Here is a 14,109-nt window from a genome sequence, read left to right as displayed (position 1 = left end):
TGGCAAAACAGAATGAAGAAAACCAAGAAATGGGTGCATAAAGTATACTGATCTACTAACTCCCCCACCTTTCCCAACTCGGTGAGACAAAAATACAGAACATTGCCTCCATGTGAACAAAATTATATTCCTCTCACCCAACTAATTCTGGTTGCTTTTTTCAGTCTTTCTAATTGCTCAGAGTCATGCTGTTTCCACAATCAAGAAACGTGTGAAGCACCTTAAATGAAGACTCTAAACATGCGCGGCACAATAGTGATAATCTTAGTCGATCAAAAGTTCAGGAAAAATGCACTGTAATCAAGAACATCTCATCTGCGAGATGAGATCTGGACATCATATGTTAGGATGGATACATTGGCCTTGGAGGGAGTACAACACAGGTTTACAAGAATGATACCTGGACTTGTAACATTCTGAGGAGAAATTATATAAATTTGGGCTGTTTTCTCTAAAATTTAGAATGGTGAAGGGGGATCTGATCAAAATTTTCAAGATATTAAAAGGAAAATAAAGGACAAGTAAACTACTTCCACTGGCTGGGGATTCTAGAATTGGAAGACATAATCCAAAACCTAGGCTTGGACCATTCGGAACAGATGTTTGGAAGCACTTCTACACAAGAATTGGTAGAGGTTTAAAACTCATCTCTACAAACAGCAGTGGATGGTGGACCAGTTGTTAACTTTAAATTGGAGATAGATTTTCTTTTCCTGTAATGCAAGGGTTTTAGGAAATGGACCAAAGATAGTATATGGAGTTAGGCCACAAATCAGCCATGATCATATGGAATGGCATAGAACAGACTCCAGGGATGACCAACTTCTGTTCCCATATCCAAAAACAAACTTCACTTGAATTTCAGTCCCCCACCATTGTTTGCTTAGCAGAAATTTGGTCTCCAACCTTGACTAAAAAGGAATTGATCCAGCCCAAGTCTAGTGCAATGGGATTGTTACACTAAGTCAGAGTTGCTGTCTTTTGAGGTATTAAATGGAATCTATATACTCACCCAAATACAACTTCTCTTCATGACTATTTACAGGACTTTGTTGTCAACAAATTGACAAAGACACTTCTTGGTATTACAATGATTGAACTTTAAAAATAATCTGTCAGCCACAGAGTGCTTTGCAATGTCCTGAGATTGTGAAAGGTATGACACAAATGCAAAATATTTCTTCTTTCCCAGCCATGAATAAGGGAAAAAAGGTCCTGTGTATCTCAATCAGTATAACCTACTGTAAAATCTGTTCTTGCATAGGCAATGTTAACTTCCGTTTCACCAATCTAATACGAACAAACAAAAATTCCCCCTCCACCCATCTGTGCGAGTTCCTCCCATTTCCTCCTCCAATAACAAAACCAGTGAGCTGAAGCTTGTCCCACATGGCTATGTAGAATTAAGAATTGCTTCAGTCAATGTGAAGATTGTTTGCCCCCCCAAAACAATTTGCCTCTTCTATTCACTAAGAGATAATACAAAGTACTGTAAATCGCACAAATTTAAAAACACAGCACACAAGATGAAACGGAAATGGTATGTAAAATTAACAAATATATATCCTTCGCATACAGGATACAAAAAAACTCAATACATCAGGAGGTGGAAGGAAGTGAGGAACTTGAGATGGCACAATGGTTAGCACTGTTGATTCTCAGTGCCATTAATGCAGGATTGATTCCAGGTTTGGGTGCTGTCTATATGGAATTCACATGTTCTCCCTTGTCTGCATGGGTTACTACTGGATGCTCCAGTTTTCTCCCACAAAGATGTGCAAGTTAATGGATTAGCGAGGCTAAATTGCCCTGTTGTGTCCAAGGATATGTAGGCGAAGTGAATTAGCCATGGGAAATGCAGAGTTAGTAGGATGGGGTGTGCCTCAGTGGGACGCTCTTCAGAAGGTTGATGCAGACTTGGCAAACCAAATGGCCACTATGGCACTATTGGGATTCTATGACACTGCAAACGCCAGAGGAATAGTACCCACCAATTTGATGGTGCCACTGGCTAGCAAGTTCCCAGGTATATTTGAACTTAATCAAGAGTATTAAGAGAAGGTGGCTAATGAGCTAGATGCATGGTGTTAATTTTCCAAAACACCTTAGATTCTGGAAAGGTTTCATCAGAATGCAAAGTAGCAAAATAACTCCTCTCTTCAAGGAGAGGCAGGCAGAAATCAAAAAACCAGTTAACAATATTTGTAATGTTAGAATTTTAGGCGGTTATAGCTGGACAGAAAAGAAAGAAATCAAGAAATTCATGGTTTTGTCAAATAGAAATCACATTTAACCAATTAATTGGATATTTTTGAAGGAGTAGCACACACCGTGGACTAAAAGAAAGGAGCATTTAGATACACTGCACTTGGATTTCCAGACCCATATTTGACATAATGTCACATAGGTTATTGTGGAAAGGCTATAAATTGCAACATACTGGCAAGAATAGAAGCATGGCTGGTTGGCAGAAAACAGAATATACAAGTGTCCCAATTCTGTAGGGTTTAGCTTTTTACAATTTATATGAATGACTTAGTTGAAAGGAGCAAAGGAATAGCAACTAAATTTGCATGTGACAGAACTATTGGTTGGAAAGTATGCTGTGAAGTGTATACAAAGATGATGCAGACGGAAAATATGGTGGGTAAATGCAAAACAGTGTTCACTTTGGCAGGAAAGATATCAAAACAAAAATAAGAGTTTAAGCAAAATAGAGAATAATTACAGAATTTGGAAGTGCAGAGTCATCGAGATATGTTAATGCATGAGTTAAAGTTAGCATGCAGGTACAAGAAGCAATTAAGGCAACTGATGGAATGCTATCCTCTATTACAAGGGGAACTGAACGTAAAAGGATGTTGTATTTCAGTTAGTTATGCAGAGTACTTATGAGATCACATCTAGAACTGCGTATGTAATTTTGGTCTCCTTATTTAAGGAAGAATACAAATGCATGATAAGGGAGGTTTACCAGATTGATACCCAAAATAAGCAGGTTATCTTACAAGGGAAGACTGGGCTTAATTTCATCGAAGTTTTGAAGGGTCAGGGACAACTTGTATACTTCAAACAAGATCCTGCACAATCTTGACAACTGAACATGGAACTATTTCCTCTCATGCACAGTACAGAACAAGGAGACACTACTTTAGACTTAACTACATTTACTGTGATCACCACTAGGTGGTGTACTGACCACACGAGCAGAAACACAGGTTTGCAGTCCTATGCATCTGTGAAGTGATGGAACTGAAGCTGCGAGAAAAAATTGGGTATAAAGAGTGATTGATAGTAGCCTTAGCACTGGTCCCTCTTCAGTGTGAGGAGCTTCTCTGTACACTGTCATGGCCCTGATGGGAAGAATGTACTGGTAATCAAGTCATACTACTCCACAGGACATTACAAACATAAATGATCAACTGAATCACTAGAAGGGTCAAGTTGCCTGACTAAGGAGAGGAGGAGATGTGAGCTGAAACTTATCAGTGTTTTGTTTCCTGTTTGCCATCCAGTCATGATTTGGAGATGCCGGTGTTGGACTGGGGTGTACAAAGTTAAAAATCACACAACACCAGGCTATAGTCCAACAGGTTTAATTGGAAGAACACGAGCTTTCGGAGCGACGCTCCTTCATCAGGTGATTGTGGAGGGCTCGATCGTAACACAGAATTTATAGCAAAAATTTGCAGTGTGATGTAACTGAAATTATACATTGAAAAATTGATTGTCTGTTAAGCCTTTCATCTGTTAGAATACAGTGATAGTTTCACTTCTTTCATGTGTAAATCACAAAACCCTTTTTTTTTAAAAAGTTGCATTCTCGGGTTAGCTGTTGAACATATTGTCTAACTATCACCATTGTTAACACACGGCTCTCCACTGTATTGAATAATGAGTAATCAGCATTTATGCATGGTGAAAAAAAGATGTGACATCTTTGGTGCCATTTACCTACAGTATTTGCTTCATACACTCAACTTGAAATTTGGGATCATCTTTTTATGACAGACAAGGTGGGTTTTTTTATTCCTGTAATGGTTGTGCCATTTTGGACCACAGCCTCAGGAGTTGGGATGACTGAATATTTCTAAGGCAGAGGTAGATGAGATTTTTTTTGGAGATAAGATTTTTGTTAAATAAGGAAATCAAATGTTAGCAGGAACAGATGAGACAGAGGAACAGATTTGAAACAAATATTTCAACCATAATTTTACTGAATGGCAGAGCAGGCCCAAACAATCAAATTACTTACTTCTGTTCCTAATTCACGTATTTGCATGGAAATTTTCATATTCAAACGAGATCCATCCATCATCTTCAGTGAAGCAATTTGCCCTTGTTCAGAATCATTAACTCTTGCATCATCTTATTTTTACCTCTCCTCCCCTGTACAACTGGCCTTTACCTCCCTCCCTGACCTCTTGTCCCAAAATCAAGTACTTGAATGATTCTACTTCCACCTAATTAACCAATAATCCATTACATTTATTATGGAATATTTTCTGTAAACAACTATGTGATTTTGCAAGCAAGCTTAAGGATCTCCAACCTAAAATTGCTCACAACATTCCACATAATGCATTTGTCATCCCAGTTTGACCTTGAGTGGGTTCCAGTTGAACAGCTCATTCTCAGCTCACATTTTCTCTTACTAAAACGCTTTTAGTAGATGTTATCCCCACAGTAAGGCTTTCATTACCTTCAGTTAAAGATGGATGGATAGGTGGAGAAACCAAAGGAACAAATGTTTCCAAATCAAAACGTCCAGTCCTCGACTGAGCCTTTAGCAGCCAGTAGCGTTTCTCAAGGTCAATTATATCAGATTCTTCCACTGTGAATAGAAATAAAAACATCATTAGATCACATGTACAAGAAGCCAGGGGTTCAGAAAACAATTTGAAATAACTGATGAGAGTCACTGGTTACAAGACCAAACATATCCCTAAAATTTCAAGAACAATTTTTGATTTGTTGAATCTTTAGGACTGAATTATTGCTTTTTAAATTTTATTAACTGAATTTAAACAAAATTCTTAACTTAGAAATCATAAATACTTAGCAACATGCCTAAAACAAGTGTGAATGCTCTTGTACTTTTTTCATTCTAAACCCAGGCTTAAGACACTATAAAACGCACTTCAGAGACGAAAGGGAAAAGGACATTGACTCAAATAGATATCTAGCAGACTGACCAAAAGATGGACTTTAATCAAAATCCTAATATTAAGGAAATAGGCAACTCCAAAGTGAGCAATGTAAGCAACTAAAAAGCACAGCAAGCACTGAAATGGCACAAAAAATCAAAGGCAGAGAAAGAAAAAATTGTGGATGATTGTAGAAATGGAGGTAATTTTAGAGATAGCAAGCAACAAAGCCACAGTTTGATTTAAACATAAACAATGTTCAAGGCATTGCTGAACTGGAAGGTAACATAGGGAAAATGGATAGTGATGCTCAAGCCAATCTTAAAGCAAAGTAGGTCCAGCCAGAATAATTATGGGTTAGCACAAACGTCTAGGGTAGGCAAGGTGGAATAGGTGTATCGAATGATACTAGAATTAATTGACTGAAGAAGTGGTAAAGGAATGGTGAGGGTTTCAGCGATAGAACCATGAGGGTAGGGAAGACTGGAAGGTTATTAAAGGTGGATAAGGTGGCCTTTGTGATAAAAAGGATATAGGTTCAGAAACTTAACTCAAATTTGAATGAGATGTTAAGGTTACAAATAATCTGAAGTCATAAAATCTGTGGCAGAAATAAAGTTCACAACTGGGGCTAAGAGATGTCACTTCAATTTTTTCCAATGTATAACTGAAAGACTGGATGTCAGGCAAACAGTCTGGCAACAGGGGGGCATTGGAATGGTTGAGATTGGTGAAGATTTAGAAATTGGTATCAAGCAAAAGTGGACTTAATCACCATGGATAATGTCACCATGTGGAAACCCAGAAATGGAGGTAGAGGACAGGGCTAATGACAAATCCCTTGAAAACTAGATAGTGGTCTCAGTGCTGAAGATGCAGACATATATGTAGCATGAAATCCATGTAACAAAAGGTTTGGAGAGATGTTCTGTATGGCTATGTCAAAGACTATGGATAGGCTAAGTAGGATGAGAAGGGGTATATATGTCATGGCTAAGTCACAAAGAATGTTGTGGAGCTTCAATAGTGGCACTTTTGATCCTGTATCAATTGCTAAAATCTGACTGAAGAGATGTATAAATTGATTTGATAAAATGAGGCAAAAATTTGGAAGGTGGCATATTTCCAGCCCAATCCCAATGCAATTTTCCATTCCCATGCAATGATGCTGAATTAAGTACTTTACCACTAATCTATAGTGATATCCATCAAATTTAATAATTAAGGCTATCATCAAATGAAAGATCGATACAGCAGGTGTGCGCACTCAGAGGGTTGGAATGGAAACGGAAACAAACATGATACAAGGTAAAGAGTAAGAAGTTTACTTTCTTTGGAAGAAATTTCTTTAAGAACAGTTGTCTTGTGACTTAAGATAGAATTGCCGATTTCCATGGCAGATTTCACAGCAGTTCATATTCAATAATATGCAATCAAAGTGAAACCAACGTAGAGAAGTGATGATACGTAACCAAATGGTGTTCACAATGCAATGAAAGTACTGAAAAGGTACAGGGATATGTCAAGTTAACAAACTGATTTGACAATGCTGCTTCAATAGAATTACTTGAAATACAGCTTGATACTGGAATAACTATATCATCTATTGTAATAACTACTGTCAGCATAGCACCTCAGTAACGATTACCTGTGGCAGCACAAATACTGAACCCTGCCATATTTAGTGAATCAATTCTGACTACCAAAGCCAATATGTTCACAACAACAGGGTTTTAGTACATATGCCTGATTAGAGTGGTAATACATGATATGGAACTTATTTTAAATCAAGGTTCAATTGTCAGAATTCATTTCAGGTTTGAATAATTAACGCACACTATTTTTGCCAAATCTCAGTGGTCATATCATTTGAAGTTTATTGGCACTATTAAGTTGGTATTCATGAGAAGAGTACTATGGAGTATACTAACAGATACACTAAAATTTCCACTAAAAATAATTTATTCATTATCTTGGAGTGTGATCGCCAAATTAGTCTTCTGAAACAAATTTGCCCTTATCAGTCTTTTGTCATTGGAATTTACATACAAGCACACACACAAATTAGCATTAATTTGAGACAGCTAATAAGAAGAAGAAATGGCAAAGAGCAGCAAATTCTTGGACCATGGCTGGGCTACCAAGAAGCTCTCTCACAGGGATAAACAATAAAGTAAATACAATGTTAGAATGCTTAAAAGTGAATGAGAATCAGAAAGTGAAATAAACAATGTGACATTCACAAAAGGCTGATGTCAAAGGTGAAATAATAAATGACTCTAGATTTGGAGGAATAAAAGTGGAAGTACACTGCAGAGATCGAAAAGTAGCTTTTCAGGTTGTTCAGCAGTAATTATGACTTGGTAACCTTTTATCTAATTTTCTCACTAATGACTGCAAATGCTAATTATGCTATTACAACAACCACAAGTTTGTACCTATTCAACTAAAGATACATGCACAAACCTTTATCCTAAGATGTAGGCATGGCATGGAATTTGTCACTTTTCAAAAGATACAGGGCAAGGTTTTTAAATCACAATATAACTACTGCATTACAAACCATCAACTGCTATTAACTATGACACTAGGTTTTTTTTTAAGAAAGCTGTTTTACAATTATATTGCAATTTTGTTCAAATATGCCTGAATTGTGTGACCCTGACTGCTTTAGTACAAATAAGATGTGCAATCATTAAATTCTGGCAGAATACACAGGTGAAGATAGTTGAATGCAAGAGATCTGGGATAAAATACAGAAGTCCTCAAAGCTTTGATAAGAGCTCCTACTGGACATTTTTCTGCACTGATTAGCCTGCATAGTCAGCATTATGTACACTACAACATTAAGTTGAGCCCCAGTGCATTACAGCTCAATAAATGGAGAAAGCCCTCATGATTTTGAGTACCTCTTTTCAACATTCCTAGGCCCTTCAATGTAATTAACAGAAGTTCTTCATCCACTGAATCATTCTCACAAACCCTTTCTGCACTCTATTTTACATCTTCACATTGTCCTTGAAGTACCTCCAATGGACTGTAGTGAGTGCAGAAAACAGGTCAACATTACCTTTTCAAGAGTAATTAGAGATAGACAAAAAAAGCTGGCCTAGCCAGTAATGCTCACATTCCATGGACATATACAAGAACTTGTAAAGAAAACTTAAATTGGACTCAAACTATTAACTGCTTCTCTTTTCATAGATCTCGTCAGACCAGAATTTCTCTTGCAATTTTTTTAAAAAAGTACATGATTATATCCTTGTTTTCTTGTACTCGTTTTTTTTTATCTTTAGAAAGCCCAGAATCCTGCATGCCTTTAATGCAAATTATTCTATGATTAATATATTTTTATACCCATAGATATCTTCATGTCTGAACTCTGAACAGAGAACTTTTATTTTCATAATCCTTTGTTCTCCTTCCCAAACTTCGTGTTCGTAAGTTCCTCTACAGATCCCAAAAATTAAAAATTCTGTTTTGTACTTTGATAAATTTTCTGACTTCTCAGATTAATCTAAAGGGAAATCATCACCAATGTCCCACTCAAGTTACTGGCTATAGACCAGTCAAGCTCCATTAAATCCCCATCACCATATTTTGGGGATCAATTTCCCAATTCCACAGAAAGGCATACTAAAAGAAAAAAAGAAATCAAACAAATGCAGAAAGGAAGCAGGATATTGATGGGCCACTTTAAATTGCTTATCTGCTCTGATTTTGAAGGAGGGCTCATGCCCGAAACGTCGATTCTCCTGCTCCTTGGATGCTGCCTGACCTGTTGCGCTATTCCAGCAACACATTTTCAGCTCTGATCTCCAGCATCTGCAGTCCTCACTTTCTTCTATCTGCTCTGATTCAAGACTATCAGCAGGTTCTTGTCAGGAAAGCAATAAAGAATGAGATGAAGGTAAACAAATGAACTTGAAATCTAAATCACACAAGTGCCAAGCAATGGCCATTTCCAATAGGAGAGAAGCTAATTATTGTTCTTTAATATTCAATGACATCACCATCGCTAAATTCACCACAATCAACATCCTAGAGGGTTACCACTGATCAGAAGTGGATTGGCCAAAGCATAAGTCAGGAGTGTGGTGGAATCCTCCCCACTTTGCTCAATGATTGCAGCATCAATGTCACAAGAAGGTTGACACTATCGAGGACAAAACAGTCTACATGATTGGCATCACATCCACAAAATTCAACCCATCCACCACCAATGCTCAGTAGCTGTGTAGGCCATCGACAAGATTTGTGGCAATAACACCACCTGTATGCTCCCTTCAAGCCAATCCACCTTGACATGGAAGTATATTGCCATTCCTTCAGTGTCACAGATTGAAAATCTTTAAACTCCCTCCCCAAATGGCATTATGGGTATACCTATAACAAATAGACTGTAACAGTTCAAGGTGGCAGCTTGTCACCACCTTCAAGGGAACTAGGGATGGTCAATAAATGTTGCGGTTCAAAATAAAACAGAAAGCATGTATGGAATGGCTTACTGACCGACTATTATTTCTTTGTGTAAACTCTGGGTTGCAATCTGTAGATTGTAATGGATTTTTTTTTTCTTGAGTGTGAGTGTTATAGAACCAGAGATGCACAGTACAGAAACACCCTTCAGTCCAACTCATCTTATTTAATGCCCAATGCTATTTTCCCTCAAACTCAGCCTGCTATGCCATTTCAGATGATAGTTAAACATCAACCATATTACAATGGATATGGAGTCATATATAAGCCAGACCAGGTAAGGATTTCTTTCCCTGAAGGACATGAGTGAACAAGAGTGCTTTTATGACAATCAGCAATGACTTCATGGTCACCATTTGCCTAGTTTCTAATTTTAAATATAGACATACTTAATGGAAACTCTACCGGCTGTCACAACAGAATATAGGTCAATGAGACTGAGCAACAGTTTGGACATTTAGATTATTATTTCAGTGACACTGTAACTATACCACTTTCTCCACATTATTGCCATGTTTTCAAAATAGTTTAATGATTTGGTGCCAGGATAAATTAAAATGAATCTATTTTACTTGCAGTTTAATGGTAGGACAATTCCAGAAAAATGGCAGCCTTAATGATGCACAGGTTCTACCGTCACTTTTAAAGGTATACATTAAACTGGAGCCAAAATTGAAAAATTCAAATTACTAAAAGCCTTCATCCAAATAAAAGTCAAACTCCTTATACTACTTCCTACATAATAAAAAACTCATTCAGAAAATAATTAAAATTAACTGGTGTGTCTCAAATTCAATTACTACGACATTTTCTATTTCTGTCTTGGAATTTAGATTTCAAAGAATCGCTACGGTGTGGAAACCGGACATTTGGCCCACTAAGTCCAAACAACCCTCCAAAGAGTATCCCACCCAGATCCATTCCTCTATCCTATTACTCTACATTTCCCCTGACGAATGTACCTAACCTACGCATCCCTGAACATTATTGGCAATTTAGATTGACCAATTCATCTAACTTGCACTTTGGACTGTGGTAGGAAACCCATGCAGACACAGGGAGAATGTGCAAACTCTAGACAGACAGGCCAGAATTGAACCTGGGTTCCTGGCGCTGAGAGGCAGCAGTGCTAACCACTGAGCCACCATGCCACCAAACATACATTATATATAATTTAATAGTTTGCAAAGAATATTTTAAAAACGACAATGCAATATGCAATGAGCAAAATTTTTTCCTTAAAAAGTTAAAACAATACTGTGAAGAATATCTTAAAAAATGTTAACAAATAAAGACAATGGTGTAAAGTGATGTAGCTCACCTACTTGTCTTTTTATTTTTGTGAACGAACTATTTTGAAACCCAAGGATTTGCAAGGATGGCTGCATGTTTTGAGAGTAAGAAATGTGATACCTCTTGTGAACTCTTTAGCTGTGGGTTCCAGAAACTTGCAGACGAACTGGAACTGAGGGGTTGTTTGAAACTGAAGCTGATTGGTTTGTGGAGAATAGGGCATTCTTCAATGACAAAGGTCTTCTGGCTGCCAATAACTATAGTGCTTGGCTGTCAGGTAACTAATAGTTTGGGCTTTGAACAAAACAGAGAGAAGCTTAGACCAGAAGTGAAACATCTAAAAACTCTTACCTGTACTCAGTCGTTTTTAAATTCAAGAAAAGCTTATTTTTCTTTCAGTTTTCCTGCTGCAAGTTGTGACTTTGAATTGCACAGATCAGAGATCTTCCACTACCTCTTGCAAATCAGTGGGAGCATTGGTGAAACAGTCAAGGAACAACCTTCTTATCAGCAAGAACTAACCTAACAGGTTTAGTGAACAAAAACAATGAAAATTTTCTTCCCAGTTTTCTCTTGGTTCATTTTTATTCCCCCTTTTATGTTTGACTGCGTGTCAGGGAGAGTTAGAAGGGGTTTAGAATTTTAATTTGTAGCGTTTACTTTATTTAAACTGATGGTCTGTAACAAATGCTAACTTTTGTAAAGTACAGAAACTTGTTCTGTGCTTTTGATCAACCTGGCTTTGAAAATCAGGTAGCAAGGGGAGTTTGCTATTTCTTTTAAAAAGACTAACTTTTGTGATGACCCTAGGAATACTAGGGCTTTATTTCCAGTGAACTATTCTGCTGAGTCATGACAATGAATTAGAAAGCTGTCCAGACTAATGATCTCTCGAGATCTCCCTTTCTCTGCTATCTGGTACAAAGTCAAGATATTTGGCAGACATTCAATACATCAAACATGATAAGTAGTCAATTATATTTAACTATTCTCTTAGACAGCAAAACAGGAAGCAGAATATAAAAGTAAGAATACAATAAACAACTGGGACGCATTATTTTATAAATGTGAATTTAAAATAAAAATGTGACACTCCACAGCTTTCTTTAAACAAAAGGGACAATGTACACATTCAGCAGTAATTAAGAACCTGGTAAACTGCTAAAAACCCAGTTAAAGTTGCAACTGTTGAGGTATTTTACTGCAATATAAACAGCCCAGAACAACATTTCCATCTGTCATGATTTCTACTTTATTTGCATCTGCAATCAATACATGTTCTAGCGTTGGTTTGAGAGAGGGAATGCAAAGAAACGGTCACTTCATTTGGCGTCGGTTTCCTCATTTGCTCATGTATTGTCTATACCAGAGGGCATAAGTGATAAAGCCAAAGAAAAAAAAAGATGGGAAAGCATCCTGCTCCTAGGTTTTCGCAATGCTCAAAATCAGGTGGAAAGCAACCCTAGTTTTGTTCTCCCTCTCTATGGGAATCACTTGTACCAATATGACTAAGCTTAAAAATTCGATGGAATAGGGGAATCACCATGACCACTTAAGTTGCAATTCAGTGAACTATTGATTTCATGCAAGACTTGGTTTAATAAAGAAAACCCAGTTCTTACGAACTGAACTGATGATATGATAAAGCTTTTCCAATTAAGCTGAATTCTGTAACTTACTTGATGAATCACTAAGTCTCACGCTTTTGTGAAGCAATGTTTTTGTCTAGTGAATGTTCCTTTGATACAATAATTTTTTTTTAAAAAGAGATGGAGCTCATGCCATGAACAAAAACTGCTATCTTGGAAAGCACCTACACAGAGATCCCCTAAACAGAAGTGCGGGTGGGCAAGAGAAATAATTGGCTGACGTAGCCCTAGATATATTTTGTGGCTGATTACTAGTTATATTGAAAAGCTTGATTCTACAGCTAACTTAGAAAATTGAAATTGCCTTCAATATAGGCACAGGCATTTTCTTTTGTTCACTAAACCTGTTGGGTTAGTTCTTGCTGATAGGAAGGTTGCTCCTTGACCTTTTCACCAATGCTTCCACTGATTTGCAAGAGGTAGAGGGAGATCTCTGATCTGTGCAATTCAGAGTCACAATTTGCAGCAGGAAAATTGAAAGAAAAATAAGCTTTACTTGAATTTAAGAATGACTGAGTACAGATAAGAGTTTTTAGTTGTTTCACTTCTGGTCTATACTGTAGCCTTCAAGACTCAATCGAGTTCAATAATTTTAGGGCCTGAGCACCTTCTCCAATGTCCTTATCCCATCTTCACATACCACACCTTGTCATACATGGGCTGCTACCACAACAGTCCCATTGTCAGTTACTAATGGTCCCAATTAGTAGCTACTGATTCCCACAGGTTAACCTTTACCCATTCCTTTGTCTGTTCAACTGCTGTTTTCTCTCTCTGGACTTCATCTCCACATACATTTACTCCTATAACTCCATCTTCAGCAAATATACTGACTTTCTCCTAGCTACAATCAGTTCTGAAGAACGATCACTACACCTGAAACATTAAGTCTGCTTTCCACGGAGTCTACCAGACCTGCTGATCTGTCCTCAGCAATTTGTTTTTATTTCCCATTTCCAGCAATCATGGTTCTTCAGTATTTTTCTTCTTTTTTTATTATTTGTTTATGGGATGTTAATGCCACCGGTTGAATTTATTACCCAACCCTAATTGCCCAGAGGGCAGTCAAGAGTCAATCACATCAGTTGTCACAGTCTGATGTCACAGCAAGACAAGACCAGGCAAGGTTATTACATTTCCTTTCCTAAAGGATATTAATGAAACTGATTTATTTTTAAGGCAATCAACAGTGGCTTCATGATTGTCCTTAGACCAGATTTTCACTGATTTCAAATTTTACTACCTGCTAGCACATGTCTAGTTTCTATCACCATTGACATCTCAGGTGTGTCTGTACTTAGTTTAACCATGTAGACTACTGCTGAAACCCTCTCCCTTTGTGTGCAGCACTCTCCTACCTGCCATTACCTTGGCTTATCATTTTCTTTGTTGCAGTAGGCAGCAGATGGAAGGGAGCAGAAACATGAGTGAATTTTTTTTCAATCTTCATTAGATACACACCATCTTTAATGCAGATAATTGCCTGGGATGTTGCTGTCAGTGATGTACAGGCACCACATCTGCACATTCAGTTGTCCTCT

At 37.5% G+C, this 14,109-nt stretch overlaps 1 protein-coding gene across 1 annotated transcript in view; it reads right to left on the bottom strand.

Annotated features, from left to right (window-relative positions):
• usp32 (ubiquitin specific peptidase 32) overlaps positions 1–14,109 on the bottom strand; it is a 199,429-nt gene that overhangs the window by 65,024 nt on the left and 120,296 nt on the right. The window contains exon 6 of the mRNA XM_060847945.1: positions 4,703–4,834. Within this exon, the coding sequence (XP_060703928.1) occupies positions 4,703–4,834 (132 nt within the window). The remainder of the gene's footprint in view (positions 1–4,702; positions 4,835–14,109) is intronic.

The sequence above is a fragment of the Hemiscyllium ocellatum genome, chromosome 31 (assembly GCF_020745735.1).
Source record: "Hemiscyllium ocellatum isolate sHemOce1 chromosome 31, sHemOce1.pat.X.cur, whole genome shotgun sequence".
Lineage (NCBI taxonomy): Eukaryota > Metazoa > Chordata > Chondrichthyes > Orectolobiformes > Hemiscylliidae > Hemiscyllium > Hemiscyllium ocellatum.
Note: the sequence above shows the minus strand (reverse complement) of the source record. Positions and strands in the feature narration are given on the sequence as shown.